This window comes from Moschus berezovskii, chromosome 4 (assembly GCF_049115385.1).
Source record: "Moschus berezovskii isolate FMDL1 chromosome 4, NW_MosBer_1.0, whole genome shotgun sequence".
NCBI classification, from domain to species: domain Eukaryota; kingdom Metazoa; phylum Chordata; class Mammalia; order Artiodactyla; family Moschidae; genus Moschus; species Moschus berezovskii.
Window position 1 is genome coordinate 64,016,665 of NC_142463.1, and position 16,872 is coordinate 64,033,536.

General features: G+C 35.4%; 1 protein-coding gene across 1 annotated transcript in view; it reads right to left on the reverse strand.

Annotated features, from left to right (window-relative positions):
• Positions 1-2,181: 2,181 nt before the first annotated feature.
• The window catches only part of COL24A1 (collagen type XXIV alpha 1 chain), a 440,433-nt gene continuing 425,742 nt past the window's right edge, over positions 2,182-16,872 (reverse strand). Inside the window, exons 56-60 of the mRNA XM_055403313.2 lie at positions 16,445-16,510; positions 15,228-15,396; positions 9,336-9,445; positions 6,748-6,963; positions 2,182-3,592 (exon numbers count right to left, since the gene is read on the reverse strand). Of these exons, the coding sequence (XP_055259288.2) occupies positions 3,446-3,592; positions 6,748-6,963; positions 9,336-9,445; positions 15,228-15,396; positions 16,445-16,510 (708 nt within the window). The 3' untranslated portion in view covers positions 2,182-3,445. The remainder of the gene's footprint in view (positions 3,593-6,747; positions 6,964-9,335; positions 9,446-15,227; positions 15,397-16,444; positions 16,511-16,872) is intronic.

Here is a 16,872-nt window from a genome sequence, read left to right on the forward strand (position 1 = left end):
TACCAGACTATTCCACCTATAATTAAGTTGATTAAAATTTGCTTTAAACTTAATATTTCAGGAACAAAACATGAACACAAAGTAAGGTATTTCTATTTTATATATATTTCTGAAATGAAATCTAGGGAAATGCCTATGATATAAAGTTTTTTTTTGTGTAGGGGGAAAACAGAAGGTATAGCATATAAACTGAAACCACAGTATAAACTGTGGGTTCTTACATTTAGAATCAGTCTTGAAAGTGAAAGTGAAGTCACTCAGTCATGTTCGACTTTTGCAACCCCATGGATTGTAGCCTGCCAGGCCTCTCTCCATAAGATTTTCCAGGCAAGGATACTGGAGTGGGTTGCCATTTCCTTCTCCAGGGGATCTTCCCAACCCAGGGATTGAACCTGGGTCTCCTGCATTGTGGGAAGGCTCTTTACTGTCTGAGCCACCTGAGAATCAGTCTTGGCTCCTTTTAAAAACATTTCTATTTCTCAAGCAGGAAATCTGACATCTTTGCCATAGCCCCATTTTGAAAAATTGTGGCAAATTATACAACATAAAATGATTAAAATGACCAATTTTAAGTGTCTAATTCAGTTGCATTAAATATATTCATATTGTTGTATAGCTGTCATTACCACCTATCTCCAGAAATTTGTCATTATTTCAAACAGAAACTCTATTCATTAAAAAATAATTTATTTTTACCTCATTTAGCCTCTGATAAACCTCTGTTATATTTTCTGTTTAAGAATTTGTCTATTCTTGGTAATTCATATCAATGGAATCATATAATATTTACCCTTTTTTGTCTGCCTTTTTTCATGTAGCATAATGTTTTCAAGGTATATCAATATTTGAGCATATGTCAGAATTTCATTTTCAAGGCTTAATAATAGTCCAATGTATGTACATACCACATTTTGTTTATCAATTCATCTATTGATACACACTGGGGTTATTTCCATCTTTTGGCTATTCTATATAATACTTCTGTGAACACTGGTGTAAAAATATGTTTGATTCCTTCTTTCAATTCTTTTGCGTATATATGTGAAGTAGAATTACTGTATCATATATGGTAATTCTACGTGTAACTTTTGAGGAACTGCCAAATTATTTTCCACAGCAGTTGTACCATTTTACATTCCCACCAGCAATTTATAAGGGTTACAGTTTCTTCATATCTTCACCAACACTTGTTATTTTCCTATTTTGGGGGGACAGTAATAACCGTCTTAATTTGTACAGAATAGTATTTAACTATGGATAAAACCAATACAATAATGTAAAGTAATTAGCCTCCAATTAAAATAAATAAATTAAAAAAAAAAAACTATGGTTTTGATTTGCACCTAATGACTAGTGATGTTGAGCATCTTTTCATTTGTTGGCCATTTGTGTATCTTCAGAGAAATGTCTGTTAAGTCTTTTGCTCATTTTTAATTTGGGTTGCTTGAGGGGTTTTTGTTGTTTTTGGTTTTGGGTTTTAAGAGTTCTTCACATACTTTGGATAGTAATCCCTTATCGAACATATAATGTGTAAATATTTTCCCCCATTCAGTGGGATGTCTTTTTACTATTTTGATAGTGTCCCTTGCACAGAAGTTTTAAGTTTTGCTATAGTCCAGTTCATTGTTTTCTTTTGTCAACTGTGCTTTTGGTGTCCTATCCAGGAAATAATTGTTAAATCTACTGTCATGAAGCCTTTCACCTAGGTGTTAAGAGTTTTATAGTTTTAGCTCTTACATTTAGGACTTTGATACATTTTATGTTATTTTAAAAATTTTTGATGTTATCCCAAATGTTGCATACAGTAATAGTTTTCATCATTTTGAGTCAATTTTTGTATATCATGTAAGATAAAGGTCCAACTTCATTCTTTTGCATATGGATATCCAGTTTTCCCAAAACTATTTGTTGAAAAAACTGTCCTTCCATTGAATGGTCTTGGCACCCTTGTTAGAAATCAGTTGACCATATAGGAGAGAGTTTATATGCCATGACCTCATTTTAAGTAGGAAATAGGCCCTATAATCCTTTTATAGGTATGTAATAGATACTTTCTAGTAGTGCAATATACATAGTACAGAGGGTCTAAGCCAAAGAGGCTATCCTGCATAATAAAAGGGTATGGTTAAAAAAAAACACCAAAAAAGATGTTAAAGCACATTTTTATTATAGATAGGTAACTCTGGTTTGATGGTATGTTTATAATGGATGTACATGCTTTTCAATATACCAAAAGGTATAATATTTTTAATGCTTAACATTTCTCTGACAAAGAAAGTCTGAACTTAGCCTATTTTAAATGGCAAAAGACTGTTTTTGTTTTCTTGAATGTTTCTTTAACGACTGATAAATTGAATTCTTTTAGGTTCCAATACATTAAATTTAAGAACGGTGAAAGAAAATCAATGAATTATTAAAAAACATGTAATTTCTATGAAACAGAAACAAAGTTTTTATAACTTAAAACAGCAGCAATTTCAAAAGATTTGCTGAATTACAACTTTACAAAATATATATACACAAAATATCATTCCAGATGATCATGGATTTTTTAAAATAGTATATCACAACCCCTAAACTCTAACCCAAACCTACTACTGGATGTAGCTGGCCTATAATATTTTTTTACAGCAATTTAAAACAGAAACAATAAAACCCCCTCCCAATTCTCTTGTGCTTAAGCACAGGTTACAATGTGCTAGCTTTGATTTTATATCCACAAAGAGAATTTTAAAATAAGAACGTCACATAAATAATGTTTTACTTGTTATTAAGTATATGACCAAACAAATTAAAATAAGTACTAACAACCAAAACATATATTGATGTAACCAGTACATACGCTCTTAAAGAATGACAAAGACGAATAAAGAAATAGTTTATGAAAGCCACAAGCACCTTGTTTTAGAAAGAGCACCAAGCAACACAAAAAGGCAACACGTAAGAGGTAGTGTACCACCGGCTAAGATGTATATGCCCACTGGGGACCTGAATACAGCTTAGTATTTGGGAAAAGAAGACATATTAGACTGTGGCTTGCAGTTTTTAGACAGAAGCATTGCACATTTGGGAGCATTAGCCAGTATTGCTCCATAGTGCTTTGCATCTCCAGCTGTCTAATGGGTACTTTGCTCTCAACAGTCAAAAAATATAGAATACCCTGAAGAATTCCATGTTTATAAATGTTCACTTCTAGGGAATTCTCTAAGAAAGCTCAGATCAATATAATTTTTTAAAGAATTAAATACTTTATCAGTTATAGTCCTTTAAAAAATGCCTTGTCTCCTTCTTAGGAGGAAGTCTTTTCTTCCTGAGATTCTTTAAAATTTAGCCAATGCTTTATTCCATGCATTTCATGGTATCCAATAGTACCTTTCTGTCTATATTTTTCCCTCTGCAACAATTACCTGGCCAACAGCATGCATTCTGAACTAATTCAGAGACCTTAGAGAAAGCATACGGAACTGCTTTCAATGTAGTACTTCCGTTCGGTTTTGAGATGAGGAAGTTTTTGTACTTCTATTACTGGAAGTTGATTAGGGGCCTGGGTGTGAAAAAGGAATTTTGCCTTATGCCAGCTGCCATCTTGAATCTGAAAAATAAGAACAAAATGCTTTGATCTGTAATTTTTCCATTAGCAGTAGACAATGTCTTTTCATAGTGTAGATTTAAGGATTAGAAATAATGAATAGAAAGTGCCTAGAATAATGCCTGGCACAGAGTAAGTGCTCAATAAATGGGTAACAGTTATTATGAATAACTGAAAATATATGCTTATTCCATTTTCTAGATGGCACATTGTGTGTTCTCATTTTTCTTGAGGCTCCCTGTTTCTGTTGTCTGTGGATCACTGGACCAGATATGCCCTGCTTCTAATGTGAGTAATAACCATTTTGTTTTCCTTTATTTGGGACTGATGCTTCAGGATGGAAACTTGTCTTGGATGAAAGGGAATGAGCGCGCTTACATGTCTGTACTCCTGGCAGGAAATATGCAGAATCACTTCAGTACAAGTAAATTATAATTATGTTGAATTATCTTTTAGGTTTCTTTTTTTCCATTCTGTGGTTACTGTTTATATAGTTTCATTCCTCCCTTCCTTTCTTTCTAGGACTTTGTTTCCTTTTATTACTGTATACTCTTTTTTGGAGGGTAAATTCTATTATAAAATAAAAACTATGCTCTGATTAAGTTTCAGGAAGACAAAATAGAGAAACAGTTAACTAGCTTTGTGAAGTTTTTTATACAGAAGTTTATTCATTTACTCATTCACAGAATTGTCATGGTATAAATTTTAGAATTTGAAGGAACTTTGGAGATTATTGAAGCTATAAATTCCATTTTAAGTTAAGGCAATAGAAGCTCACAGAAAATAAATTACCAAAGTCATAACCTTGGGGTAATAACTAGGCTAGAATTCTCTGTAACTTCATTAAGTCTCAAACAATATTTGTTGAAGACTAAGTATTTTTGGCACAGTTGAATAAAATGTAATCCTCCAGTTTCTTACAGTTCTTGGGAAATACAGAGATGAGTAAATTCTGGCTTCTGAGTTCTTGCAGCTTCTAAATTTAGTCAGGGAGAGGAGAAACAAACAGCCATAATATAAGGCCATGTATGACATGCATCATAACGAATACAGAGAGTGAATGCTGAGTTCCTCATTTCCAGCTAGAAGAGTCAGGGAAAAGCCTTGTATATTCAGAATTGAAGATAGGCCTTGAAGTATGCCTACAATTTCCACTTGGTTAGAGGGGTAGAGAACAGCATTTCAGAGAAGGAATGACATGAATAGAAAAAAAAAAGTTGGAAAGGTAGAAAGTGGTTGTGAAAATAAGCCTAGCATGGGGTTTAAGTGCACAGATTTTGATAGACACCCAGGTATAGGTATTCTCACATATAAAATGTGAATTAGTGAGGATTAAGTGAGATTTCCGTTAAAAGTCCCTGGCAATATAGTGTGGCATTGACTTTGGAACTGTACACACTTAGGGTTTATTTCTTGCTCTGCTGTACTTTGAACAAGTTACTTAACCTCTGTGCCTTCAGTTTTTCTTACCTATAAAGTGATACTAATAGTAACTTCTTCATAGAGCTGTTATAATTAAATAATGTATGTAATACATAGTACCTGTCATCTAATAAATCCCCAATAATTAGTAGTAGGAATTGTTGTTGATATTATTATAAATTGATCAGTTTGACCAGAGCTCAGGGTACACAGTCAGTGAAAGCCCAAGCTTGAAAAATAGGTTGGGGCCTGACTATTCTAACTGCTGGTAAGTTTTGATTGTGTCTCAGAAATAGTAATGAGTCACTAAAAGTTTCTGGACAAAATTGTGAAAGTTAATTTTGTTGGTAATGCTGATTTCTTCACCTACAGAGAGTGAGCCATATATTTCTATTTATTTTATGATTTTTCAAATATGCAAGTGTAGTTTATCTGAAAGTGAAATGTGAAAAAGTAAAGCACTCTAGTTGTGAAAAACTAAAGCACTCTAAATATAAGACATGTTAAATCATGGGCTTCATGATACACAAGAGCAGAAAATCAAGCTCCTTAAAGAAGTTAATGATATGTAAGTGGATAACTCTAAAATAGGGGTCAGCAAACTCCTCTGTAAAGGGTTAGAAATAAATCTTTTAGGTTTTGTGGGTCATATATACTTGACTCTGCCATATATACTTGACTCTTGACTCATATATACTTGACTCAGTGTGATAAAGAGATGAACGAGTGTGCCTATGTTTCAGTAACATATATTTAGTAAAGTGAATGCTGGGCTAGATTTGGTCTGTGGATTGTAGTTTGCCAATACCTGCTCTATAATACAATGTTTTAAAATTATAAACTCTTCATTATTATTTAATTTTAATAGGAAAAATGGTCTATGATTCAGATATTGATTTGTAGAGTCAAACCGCCATTTTGCCCATTATTTGGCATCAGGTATGGGGACTGACTGATGCTAAAGCTGAAACTCCAATACTTTGGCCACCTCATGCGACAAGTTGACTCACTGGAAAAGACTCTGATGCTGGGAAGGATTGGGGGTGGGAGGAGACGGGGACGACAGAGAATGAGATGGCTGGATGGCATCATCGACTCGATGGACATAAGTTTGAGTGAACTCTGGGAGTTGGTGATGGACAGGGAGGCCTGGCGTGCTGTGATTCATGGGGTCACAAAGAGTCGGACACGACTGAGCGACTGAACTGAACTGAACTGATGGGGACTGACAAAATATGAAATAAACCTGACTTGCCTCTATAACCTGTTTTTCCTGATGTAATGAGATGCAGAATCACAGTGGTAAAAATATACAAAAGAAAACATTTGTCTATAGGCCCTTATGCTCTGTCTGCTATCATCTATAATTATTTCATATGGGGAATAAAAATTAATACATTAATAACACCTGTTTTGCATATAAAACTCCATGGATGACCAATGGGTATGACAAAAATTGATATAAATAACTGATTATGAAAAATGTATAGTTATTACACATTCAGTTCAGTTCAGTTCAGTCGCTCAGTCGAGTCCGACTCTTTGAGACCCCATGAATCACAGCACACCAGGCCTCCCTGTCCATCGGCACATTAAAACTTACTCTTCTGTAGCTCCAATTTGCAATGTCTTACTCTCATATTAATTATATAGTTTTACTCTTATGTTAATTATATATAGTCTTATCAATTTTAAGTTAGTTATATTGAATAATTCTAAACATGCCATTCCCTTACCTTGCAGTCATTTGAAAGCACTTTAGGTTCAAGTAGAGTGTTTTCTTCAAAAATCTGACCATTCCATCCCTTGAAACCAAGAATCAATCCTGAGCCACTTGTCTGAGGACTTGTCCACACTGGAGTGTTTAGACAATGAATGGTGATGATATGGGTGGCTTCTGAGCTCAGTAAATGAAGGAAGTTCATCTGGACTTTCCCGATTCCAAACTCCAACTAATGTCATTGAAACAATATGCAAGTTATAAGATATGGCAACTGAAAAATTTATAGTTGGGAGAAACTTGAAGAAAGTCCTTAAAAGGCAGCCTTGAGAAAGCTACTTTTTAGGGCATTTAAGTGCCAGTCAGTGGTGTACTGGTAAATGCTTAACCACTGGCCCTTGCAGGGGCGGGGAAGGAGGGCACCCCCGATATATAGCAATTTCCATAGTTGTAAATACTCCTACCATGGTTGATTTTAGGCTATCAAGGTGGTGTCACTTAACATGAAATTCACAAGAGATCTTAACAATAAATAGGCTCTCCTGAGCAGTATGAGCTGGCTTTAGCATATCACTAGGCAACTAAATATGACTTAAAAAAAATAGTTTGCATGTCATTTAAGATGCAATAATAATTTGTTGTGGATTATTGCTTAAAATTTCTTTCATAAAAATCTGAAATTCTGTCTGTGCTTTCATTTGAAGATTTATTTTTTAGTTTCCAATGATAAGTTAAAAGTTGTGATAATTAATTGGCTGGATTATTTTAATTATGGAGCCTTTAAAGACCAAGACAGAATCTTAATCTTTGTGTTAGCCAACCCCTAATGCAGTTTTGGTCATACAGTGAGTCGTCAATAGCTGTTTATTGCATGACTGAATGCATGAACAAATATTAACTAATAAAGTGAACAATGTAGGGTAGTACTGGAGCTAGAAGTTTCTAGATTTGGACAAGGAAGCAGATTTTTCTGTAGCTTTAGACATCATCATCATTTTAGCATTATTCAAACAGGGGTATGGTCATAACAAAATGAATAGAAGTGGTTCCTACTGAGGAATTTATACTAATCTCCAGTCACCAAATCAGAATATCAGTTATAAGGTAATAGAACAACAGCAAAAAACAGTAGGGAAAGAGAAGAAAGGCAAAGGTGTGGGGGGGAGCATAAGGATGAAAACATGAAACAATCATCATAAGGAACATTAGAGCTGAAGCAGTTCAAATTCTTTGATTTTGTAAATAAGAACTACAAACCTGTGAAACACGGAGCTGTTCTAAGCCCAGTTTTCTTACTGGCAAATTTGAGTATAACACCAATACAGGATTGTTACAAGGGTGTGAGGTGTCAAGTGTCATTTAGTCAGCACAGTGCCTGGCAAGGAGTGGGCTTTCTGGTAGTTCACAGTATCATTTCCCAGGTTTTCAGAGGAACAGAAATTAGAATCCAGGTCCCTGATTCCAAGTCTACTATTCTTTCCATTACCTGTACAGTCTTTCTCAGGTTGAATTTATGGATGGGAGAAATGAGGGAATTGATTCAGCCAAGGAAAGAACTGGAATATGGCTCCTTCACTGATTCTATCTTCTTTGTACTCCCCTTTCTCATATTCTTCCATGATAACCCAAATAAAAATCCTGGGCTAAACTCAGGGGCATGAGGGCGATTATGTGGGTAGTTTGGAAGCAAGGCAATCTTACTGCTCCTCATTAGCATTACACAGATTCCACAGGAATAGAAGAGTCCTCCCCTGTTCTGCTTTGGGTAACAGTGGTGAATGCCTATTGAGATGAGTGGATGAAACACCCTGGTTCATGAGGGGGAGCATTTCAGGAGAAGACAGTCTAATTCTAAGCAGTTGGAGAGATTGACAAATGTACTTTTTAGCTTATGCGTTCTTATGGTGGAAAAAACACACAGTAGGTCCATGTATCAGTTCTTTGTCAACGAAAAATTAGTTCTTGGGAAGGCCAAGGTAGTTTAACCAGAAAAAGAAAGAAAGGCAGTTTTGGTTTCTTTGATATATGTTATAGGTAGAACTAAGCTTTAGGATTGAGAAATGTTTGTTAAAATACCCAGTGTTATACCAAACTAACTTTTGTTCATTCTAAACATTTAGTTTATAGAATTATACATATAAGACATTTTAAATAATACCCAGTGGATATTTCAGGGAGGTTATTTTTGTTCCCAGTCACCACAAATAGCAAGTTTTGTGGCAGAATTCTTCTTTTAATGATGATGATGTCATTTTCAGTAAAAACTTTAAGTAACTGATTACTGAATACAAACACTGCAGCTGTTTGGGAATTTTATAATGAATGCATGAGCATAAAAACATATGTTTAACATTTTTAAAAGGGATTTACAAAGCATAGTCATTAGAGTAAGCCAAACTAAGCCAGTCACAAAAATACATAATCAAAATGTCAAGAATAACAGGATTAGTTTTAAAAACCAAAAAGTTTCTTTCTCATATATGGTAGAGAATATCTTGCTTCCACTCATAAAATTAATAATTAAATAAAGTGGAAGATTTTTAAAAAATAACTATTTACTGATAGTGGGCAAGTACCAGTATATATGCTAAATTCAGAATTTACCTTTGTCACAGAGATAGGAGATAAACATGTCTGACCCCCAGCACTGAAATTGCAGAAAACCTCAATGGCATCTGAAGGGCATCCAAGATTTGGATCAATCCAGTATTTTCCTATTTATTGTGAAACAAAAATATTTAAATGACATGCTAAAATATTTCTGAACAATCCTTAAAAGGTATCATACTTTCAACAAATTTTTTTCACACTTTTTCCTGTTGAAAAACTTGGAAGTTTATAAAGATCATACATTTAAATCAATACATTTAGTGAAAAAATAAAAGCTGCAAGCATTATGTTAAACTGATAGTGAAAATATATATTTTTCACATACCTATCAATTTAAGGCCATTTCATAATTTTAATAAAAAATAATTGAATGGCTATATCTGTTACTTCATGCTATAGATAAGATGAACTTAGCAACTTAAGTGAATTGTCTACAGTTACAAAGTTAATAGAGAAGTTGAAATGAATGTAGGACTCAGAAAACAAAGATCATGGCATCTGGTGCCATCACTTCATGGGAAATAGATGGGGAAACAGTGGAAACAGTGTCAGACTTTATTTTTTTGGGCTCCAAAATCACTGTGGATGCTGATTGCAGCCATGAAATTAAAAGACGCTTACTCCTTGGAAGGAAAGTTATGACCAACCTAGATATCAATAACCTCAGATATGCAGATGACACCACCCTTCTGGTAGAAAGTGAAGAGGAACTAAAAAACCTCTTGATGAAAGTGAAAGAGGAGAGTGAAAAGGTTGACTTGAAGCTCAACATTCAGAAAACAAAGATCATGGCATCTGGTCCCATCACTTCATGGGAAATAGATGGGGAAACAGTGTCAGACTTTATTTTTTGGGCTCCAAAATCACTGCGGATGCTGACTGCAGCCATGAAATTAAAAGACGCTTACTCCTTGGAAGGAAAGTTATGACCAATCTAGATAGCATATTAAAAAGCAGAGACATTACTTTGCCAACCAAGGTCCGTCTAGTCAAGGCTATGGTTTTTCCAGTGGTAATGTATGGATGTGAGAGTTGGACTGTGAAGAAAGCTGAGCACTGAAGAATTGGTGCTTTTGAACTGTGGTGCTGGGGAAGACTCTTGAGAGTCCCTTGGACTGCAAGGAGATCCAACCAGTTCATTCTAGAGGAGATCAATCCTGGGTGTTCATTGGAAGGACTGATGTTGAAGCTGAAACTCCAATACTTTGGCTACCTCATGCGACAAGTTGACTCACTGGAAAAGACTCTGATGCTGAGAAGGATTGGGGGTGAGAGGAGAAGGGGACGACAGAGAATGAGATGGCTGGATGGCATCACCGACTCGATGGACATGAGTTTGAGTGAACTCCGGGAGTTGGTGATGGACAGGGAGGCCTGGTGTGCTGTGATTCATGGGGTCGCAAAGAGTCGGACACGACTGAGCGACTGAACTGAACTGATGTGTATATTTTTGTTCTGTGTCATTACAGAGCTTAAAAATGAATATATATATATTTTATAAATAGAAACAACCTCTTGAGTCTCCCTGAGGAAAAATATATCTTTGTTTAATTGATAATTAAAAACAATAGCCATTTTTGTTTCCAGAAGAAAAGTGTACAATTAAGTGGCTATTTTTGTGCTTTCTTTTCAGATTTGTGAGTGGAAAAGACTGAAGTCTCTATAGCCAGTGAAAGCCTGCCAACCTTTGCATCCACTGAGTGTCCAGGAGAATCAAATGGGGCGTAAAGTTGGACTTTAGGACATATTCAAACTGAAAAGTACTGGGGTAGCATCTCAATTATGGAATAACAGGCTCAGAATATTCAAACAGCACCTTATTCTAAATGGCAAGAGTAGGAATTTTTGAATGAGATGGCCCTGCCTTCTTGCATTAAAAAGGCAAGAGAAAACAAATAGTATTTGTTAAAGGCCATTTTCTATAATAGGTAGAAAACCCTTGTTTGTTTCATTTTTTGCCCATAGCAAAGATTCCTCTTGCTCATTCTGGGCTTCCCCTGGTCTGTCATTGTAGATTTACACACATCCTTGACCATTCCCCCTCTACTATTCTAATCCTACAAAATGAAAACTTGAATTGTTACTTCCAAGAGTAGGGCACTATCTCTATTGCAGTGCTTTTCAGACTTTGGTGAGTCTGTTAAAATAGCTGGGCCCCACCCCTAGAATTACTAAATCATTACATTTGGAATGGGGCTTGAGAATCTGCGTCTAATTCTGGTTCATGGATGATATTTGGAGAATCACTGATCTATATTGAAATATGGAAGAAGAGGGTGAAAAAGTCCTAATATCACCTCTGTATCCCATTTCCCCACCCCCCCGATTTCCTCAGAATGTTGGACATTTTGTAGTTTGTAGAAATTACAGCTGGCTTTTTTAAAACCAGGATCTGATGCAGGCTTACAGTCTTAACTAATGAGATAGACGTATATCTTGACTCATCATCTCCTCTCATTCAAGAAATAGTTTCTTCTACTATGTGAGCGAACATATTTATAAAAGGTTTTCCATCAAGCAAGATCTCATTCTTATATGGGTTGGAGTGCTTTGAACTCAGGCATTGTTGTTCACTGGTGAATTGGTAGGGGGCTTCATATTTTTTTTAGGATATAAAAATTATATCATAATACATCTTTTGTAGGCCTAAATGCTTGAACTCAAACTTGGCTCTCTCCTGAGAACACTGCTTCCATGCAAGCCCTCTCTGCCACAGCCTTTACAGCATTGTGCCTGAGTCAGGAAGGGGTCTTTCTTGCTCCTTGTTGCCACTTTCAGACCATTATCCCTGCTTTCAATCTAAGAACACTCCATGGTAAAGTTGTTGTCATCGCACTCTATCGCCTGTCACCTGTTCCTGTTGCCATCATCAGCTTTATTTCTTTGATTTTAACTTTTGGCCAGCTCTTTATAACCTAACTCTTGGTGATTTTACATCCATGTGGTTGATATCTGTAATATTCTGAGCTCTACTCAGTTCCTCCAACTCTTTCCCACCAATTTTTTTGTATCTTTCTCCTGTTTACTTTCATCATTAACTCCTAAGACCATGCCCTAGTCTTTTTTTAGGTTTATTACCTACAGTTAGATCTCCTCCATGATTTCACCTCTCTTCTCATTTCGGCTCATTCCCTCTAGTGTCCTGACTCCAATAATTCTTTGATCCCATCGTTTTTACTCCCAGAGTATAGCCCTTTGAAAGCCTGAATCCCCACCATCTGTGGGCTTTGGATTCCAACCTTTGGTCCTCTACTGCACTACTCAGTTGCTGAGTAGTGTAAGGGCACCCAGGGCAAAAGCAGCTGTAAGTGTGTGCCATCTCTGTTGTATGCTTCAAAATCCTTACTACTTTGTCAGTATTTTATGCTTTTAACTTTTTAAAAATTTAGTTAGGCAAATTGAATTACCTGCTTCATAACTGAGAGTGGAAGCTCTCCAGCTCCACCATTTTCTCTTAAAACCTGATACAGTTTTAACTGCTACCATTCCTGTAAACTGCTCTTGCGAAGAGCATCAAAGAACTTCCCATTACTAAATCTAGTAGCCTTTTTCAGTCTTCATCTAACTTGACATTGGCCCAGTAGATCCCTGCCTCTTCAGGCAAACATTTTCTTCACATTCATCTAATTTTTCTCCTATCTCAGTGATAGCTGCTTCTTAGTTTTCTTTGCTAGTTCCTCCTCAACTCCCTGATCTCTAAACATGGAAGACTTCTAAGGCAGTTTTTAGAACTTTTAAAAAATCTCTTTAGGTAGTCCTAGAGAGTTTCAGGGCATTAGATGCTATTTATATGCAAATTACTTTATATATTTTATTCATAACCAGGGCCTCTCTCCTGACCTCTCTTCTGTATAGCCAACTACCTACTTGACATACTTCCTTGAATGTCTAACAGACATCTCAAATACATCCAAAACTGAACTCCTCATCTTGATTCCAAACCTGCTTCTCTGTCTGTATAGACAGCAATTCAACTCTTCTAGTCCTTTAGTCAAAACTCTTAGTGTCATTCTTTATCATTCTGTTTCTCTCAAAATCCATATCTGAATTATCAACAAAAAACCCTGCCGGCTCTACCTTAAAGCTTATCCAAAGATTTGACCATTTCTTACCACTTTCCCACCACTAACTCTGGTCCAGACCATCATCATCTCTTACTGAATTAATTTAGTAGCTTTCTCAATGGCTCCTTCTACCCTGTCCTCATTATATTTGCGATACATCACCCAGAGTAACATTTTCAAAATTTAAGTCAAGTCTTGTCATTCCTTTGCTCTAACTCTTCCAAAGCTTTCCATCCTACTCAGAGTAAGAGCTGGAGTCTTTTGATTAGTCTATACTATCCTATATCATCTGGTTTCTTGACATCTGTCTGACTTCATTTCCTACCATTCTTCTCCTTATGCACTCTTCCAGTCACCTTAACCTTCTTGCTAATAGGATAAGCTAAATACAGGTTCAGGTTCTTTGCATTTGTTCTTTCTTCCTGGAAAGCTCTTTCCCCCAGATTTCCTGTGGCTTCTTCCCTTACCTCCTCCTGATAATGCTCAAATATCACTTTCTCAGAGATGATTTATCTACCTACTCTATTTAAAACTTCACCCCAACCCTACTTTCTATCATATCCCCCCTTCCCTGTTGTTTTGTGTTTTTCTACTGCGCTTACAATCTCCTAGTGATGAAAGTATTTTTGGGCATAAATACTTTCCTGATACCTTGCAAGCCATACAGCTTAGCTATTTCTCCTATGAGGAAGGCAGACCTTGAATTAGATTTTAGTAATTGGTATGTCCTATAATGGACACGACTGAGCGACGGAACGGAATGGATGTCCTATAATGTCTTTGTTCCTTCCAGTTCTATAGAATTACATTTTTATACCCTCAAATATAGGAAAGAGTCAAATTTTATTATGATGGGCAGCTATAACTAGAAATGTTTTTGTGATAATCTAAGGCAGGAAACATCTATAGAAGTTAAGCATTTTATTAATATAAATAAAACAAATATTTTTGCTACACTTCTAGAATTGAAGACAAATATGTATTTATACATGTATATTTGTATGTAAACACATGTGTATAAAAAATAAAATATGAACTACTGTCCATCCTACAGAATTAAATAACTTATTTTCAAATCAGCATATGTATCTTTGTATGTTAGGACTAGAGTTTTTACCAAAAATAGCTACTCATATTGATTGTATAGCTGACTATATAGACCCCATCAAAATTAAAATTAAATGACATATTGTAGCAGACAGGGTTTCCTTGTTGATCATCAGATAGTAATGGCTACTCCACTTGCTTTAAACCTTTTGCTTGATGGCTCTATTTTTTGCAACTCTGGCTAATGGATTTTGAGGTATCAATGTGAGGATCAGAAGATTCCAAGCATGACAAGCCTCCATCTTTACAGTCAGATTCCAAAATGAGGCATTTAAATTACATTTTATGTAAAAATTAATTTTAGGGAGTGTAGTAGAGGGGGGAACTATGATCTCTTTCTTCATGTTACCAACTCTGGTGGTCCTTACAGATAATATTGTCTGCTAGTTCAAAAGTTAAGCTTTCCTATTTTTATTTTTAACATGAATTCCAAGCACAGAGTATAAGCGAGTGACATAGATGGGGTAAGAAAATCGGGGGATATGTAAGATTTTGTAGTAGAAGATCTTTATAAATCAAACCCTTAAAAAAGGATACTTTGATATCAGAAACCATATTTCCCTAAAGAAGTACGTATTTGGTTCTTGATGACCTTAAAATGCCTCTGCCAGGGTTTTATCGAAAATGATAAGATTTGGCATAAATACACTAGAAATCTCATACACACTGAAGTGATGAAATGAAATATCACAGTTTAAGGAAACCAATAACTTACCGTCTGATACTTTCTGTTCACAGTTAAGCAAATCTTTGCAGATTTGTGCTGGATTATCTCGTGTGCCAAGAGGATGCTTGATGCTGTGTAGTAGATTGCCAAGATAGTTCAAGGTTTTGAAGATCTCTGCACTGTGGTCAATTAAAGTCACTTCAGTATTCTGGTAGCTCTGCCAAGTCATCATGAAAATCATATTAGCAAAGAAGCATAAAGTAGTCATTACCAGTATGTAACCCAAGTGATCAACAAAGATCAAGATGGAAGAAAAGTGTACTCCTATTGTGCGCAGTGAGTTGAGAGCAGGATGCAAAGAACAGTTTCTATTTAACTGTAAGCATATTGGTGTTTTGTTAATCTTGATCCTAACAGATTAAATTCACACCCAAAAGTCTAATTTTCAAGCTGTCATAAAACTTAACAATTACTATCCCTACTGAATAATTAAAAAAAAAACCCTATATACAATGAATAAATAGAGCTTAAAAAAATGAATAGTGATGATAGATGCCATTTTAAGAAATTGCTAACATCATTTAACTATTTTCTTCTGTAATACCAAATTCTTATTTTGAAAATCCTTTGACAACATTTTTGTTTTAAATGCTTTCCTTAAAAATCTTATGCATGTATAGATGTTAGAAAGATGATAACAATAACCCTGTATGCGAGACAGCAAAAGAGGCACAGATGTATAGAATAGTCTTTTGGACTCTGTGGGAGAGGGCAAGGGTGGGATGATTTGGGAGAATGGCATTGAAACATGTATATTATCATATGTGAAATGAATCGCCAGTCCAGGTTCAATGCATCATACAGGATGATCCAGGCTGGTGTACTAGGATGAACCAGAGGGATGGGATGGGGAGGGAGGTGGGAGCGGGGTTTCAAGATGGGGAACACATGTACACCCGGGGCAGATTCATGTCAATGTATGGAAAAACCAATACAATAATGTAAAGTAATTAGCCTCCAATTAAAATCAACAAACAAAAAAATAAAATAGAAAAAATAAATAAAAGTAATTGAAATAAAAAAAATATTATGCATGTATTTCTGTTTATTAAAATTGTTTTCTTTGTCCTTAAAAATAGTTTCATTACTTTTAGTCTCTTGTAAATACAGGCCTTGAGATAAAGTCACATTTTGGCCTCTGAAAAAATATTTCTGTTTAATTTGTAGATTTAGTGTGCCAACGTAAATAAAGGCAGATATATTACCTCCATCTGTAGGGCAGTATGTGAATCAATCAAGGCTTGAATAGCAGCATTGATATCCATTTGTTTCTGTGTAAAACAAAACCATTTGAGATTAGCAATAAGATCAACACTGAGTGCTCTAAAGTAAAGGCTATAAATTCTTAAAGCACTGCTGTTAAAGCATACTAGACTTATTATCTGAAAGGGGTTTGTAACTCTTATGGTTAGGCTGATCTCACAAATATTGCCTAGCTATCTGAAAGGACAATATGCTGCCTTCATCCAAATTTCAAAAGTCTCCTAATTAAAACAGGACCAAAGTCCAGAGTTCACACATGAAAAACTACTTGTCTCTGCTGCCTGAAAACACACACAAAAGTTACTCACATGGAAGAAGAATGAAATATGATCCCCTCCATTAATAAATTGTAAGGTGAAGAATAAATAAC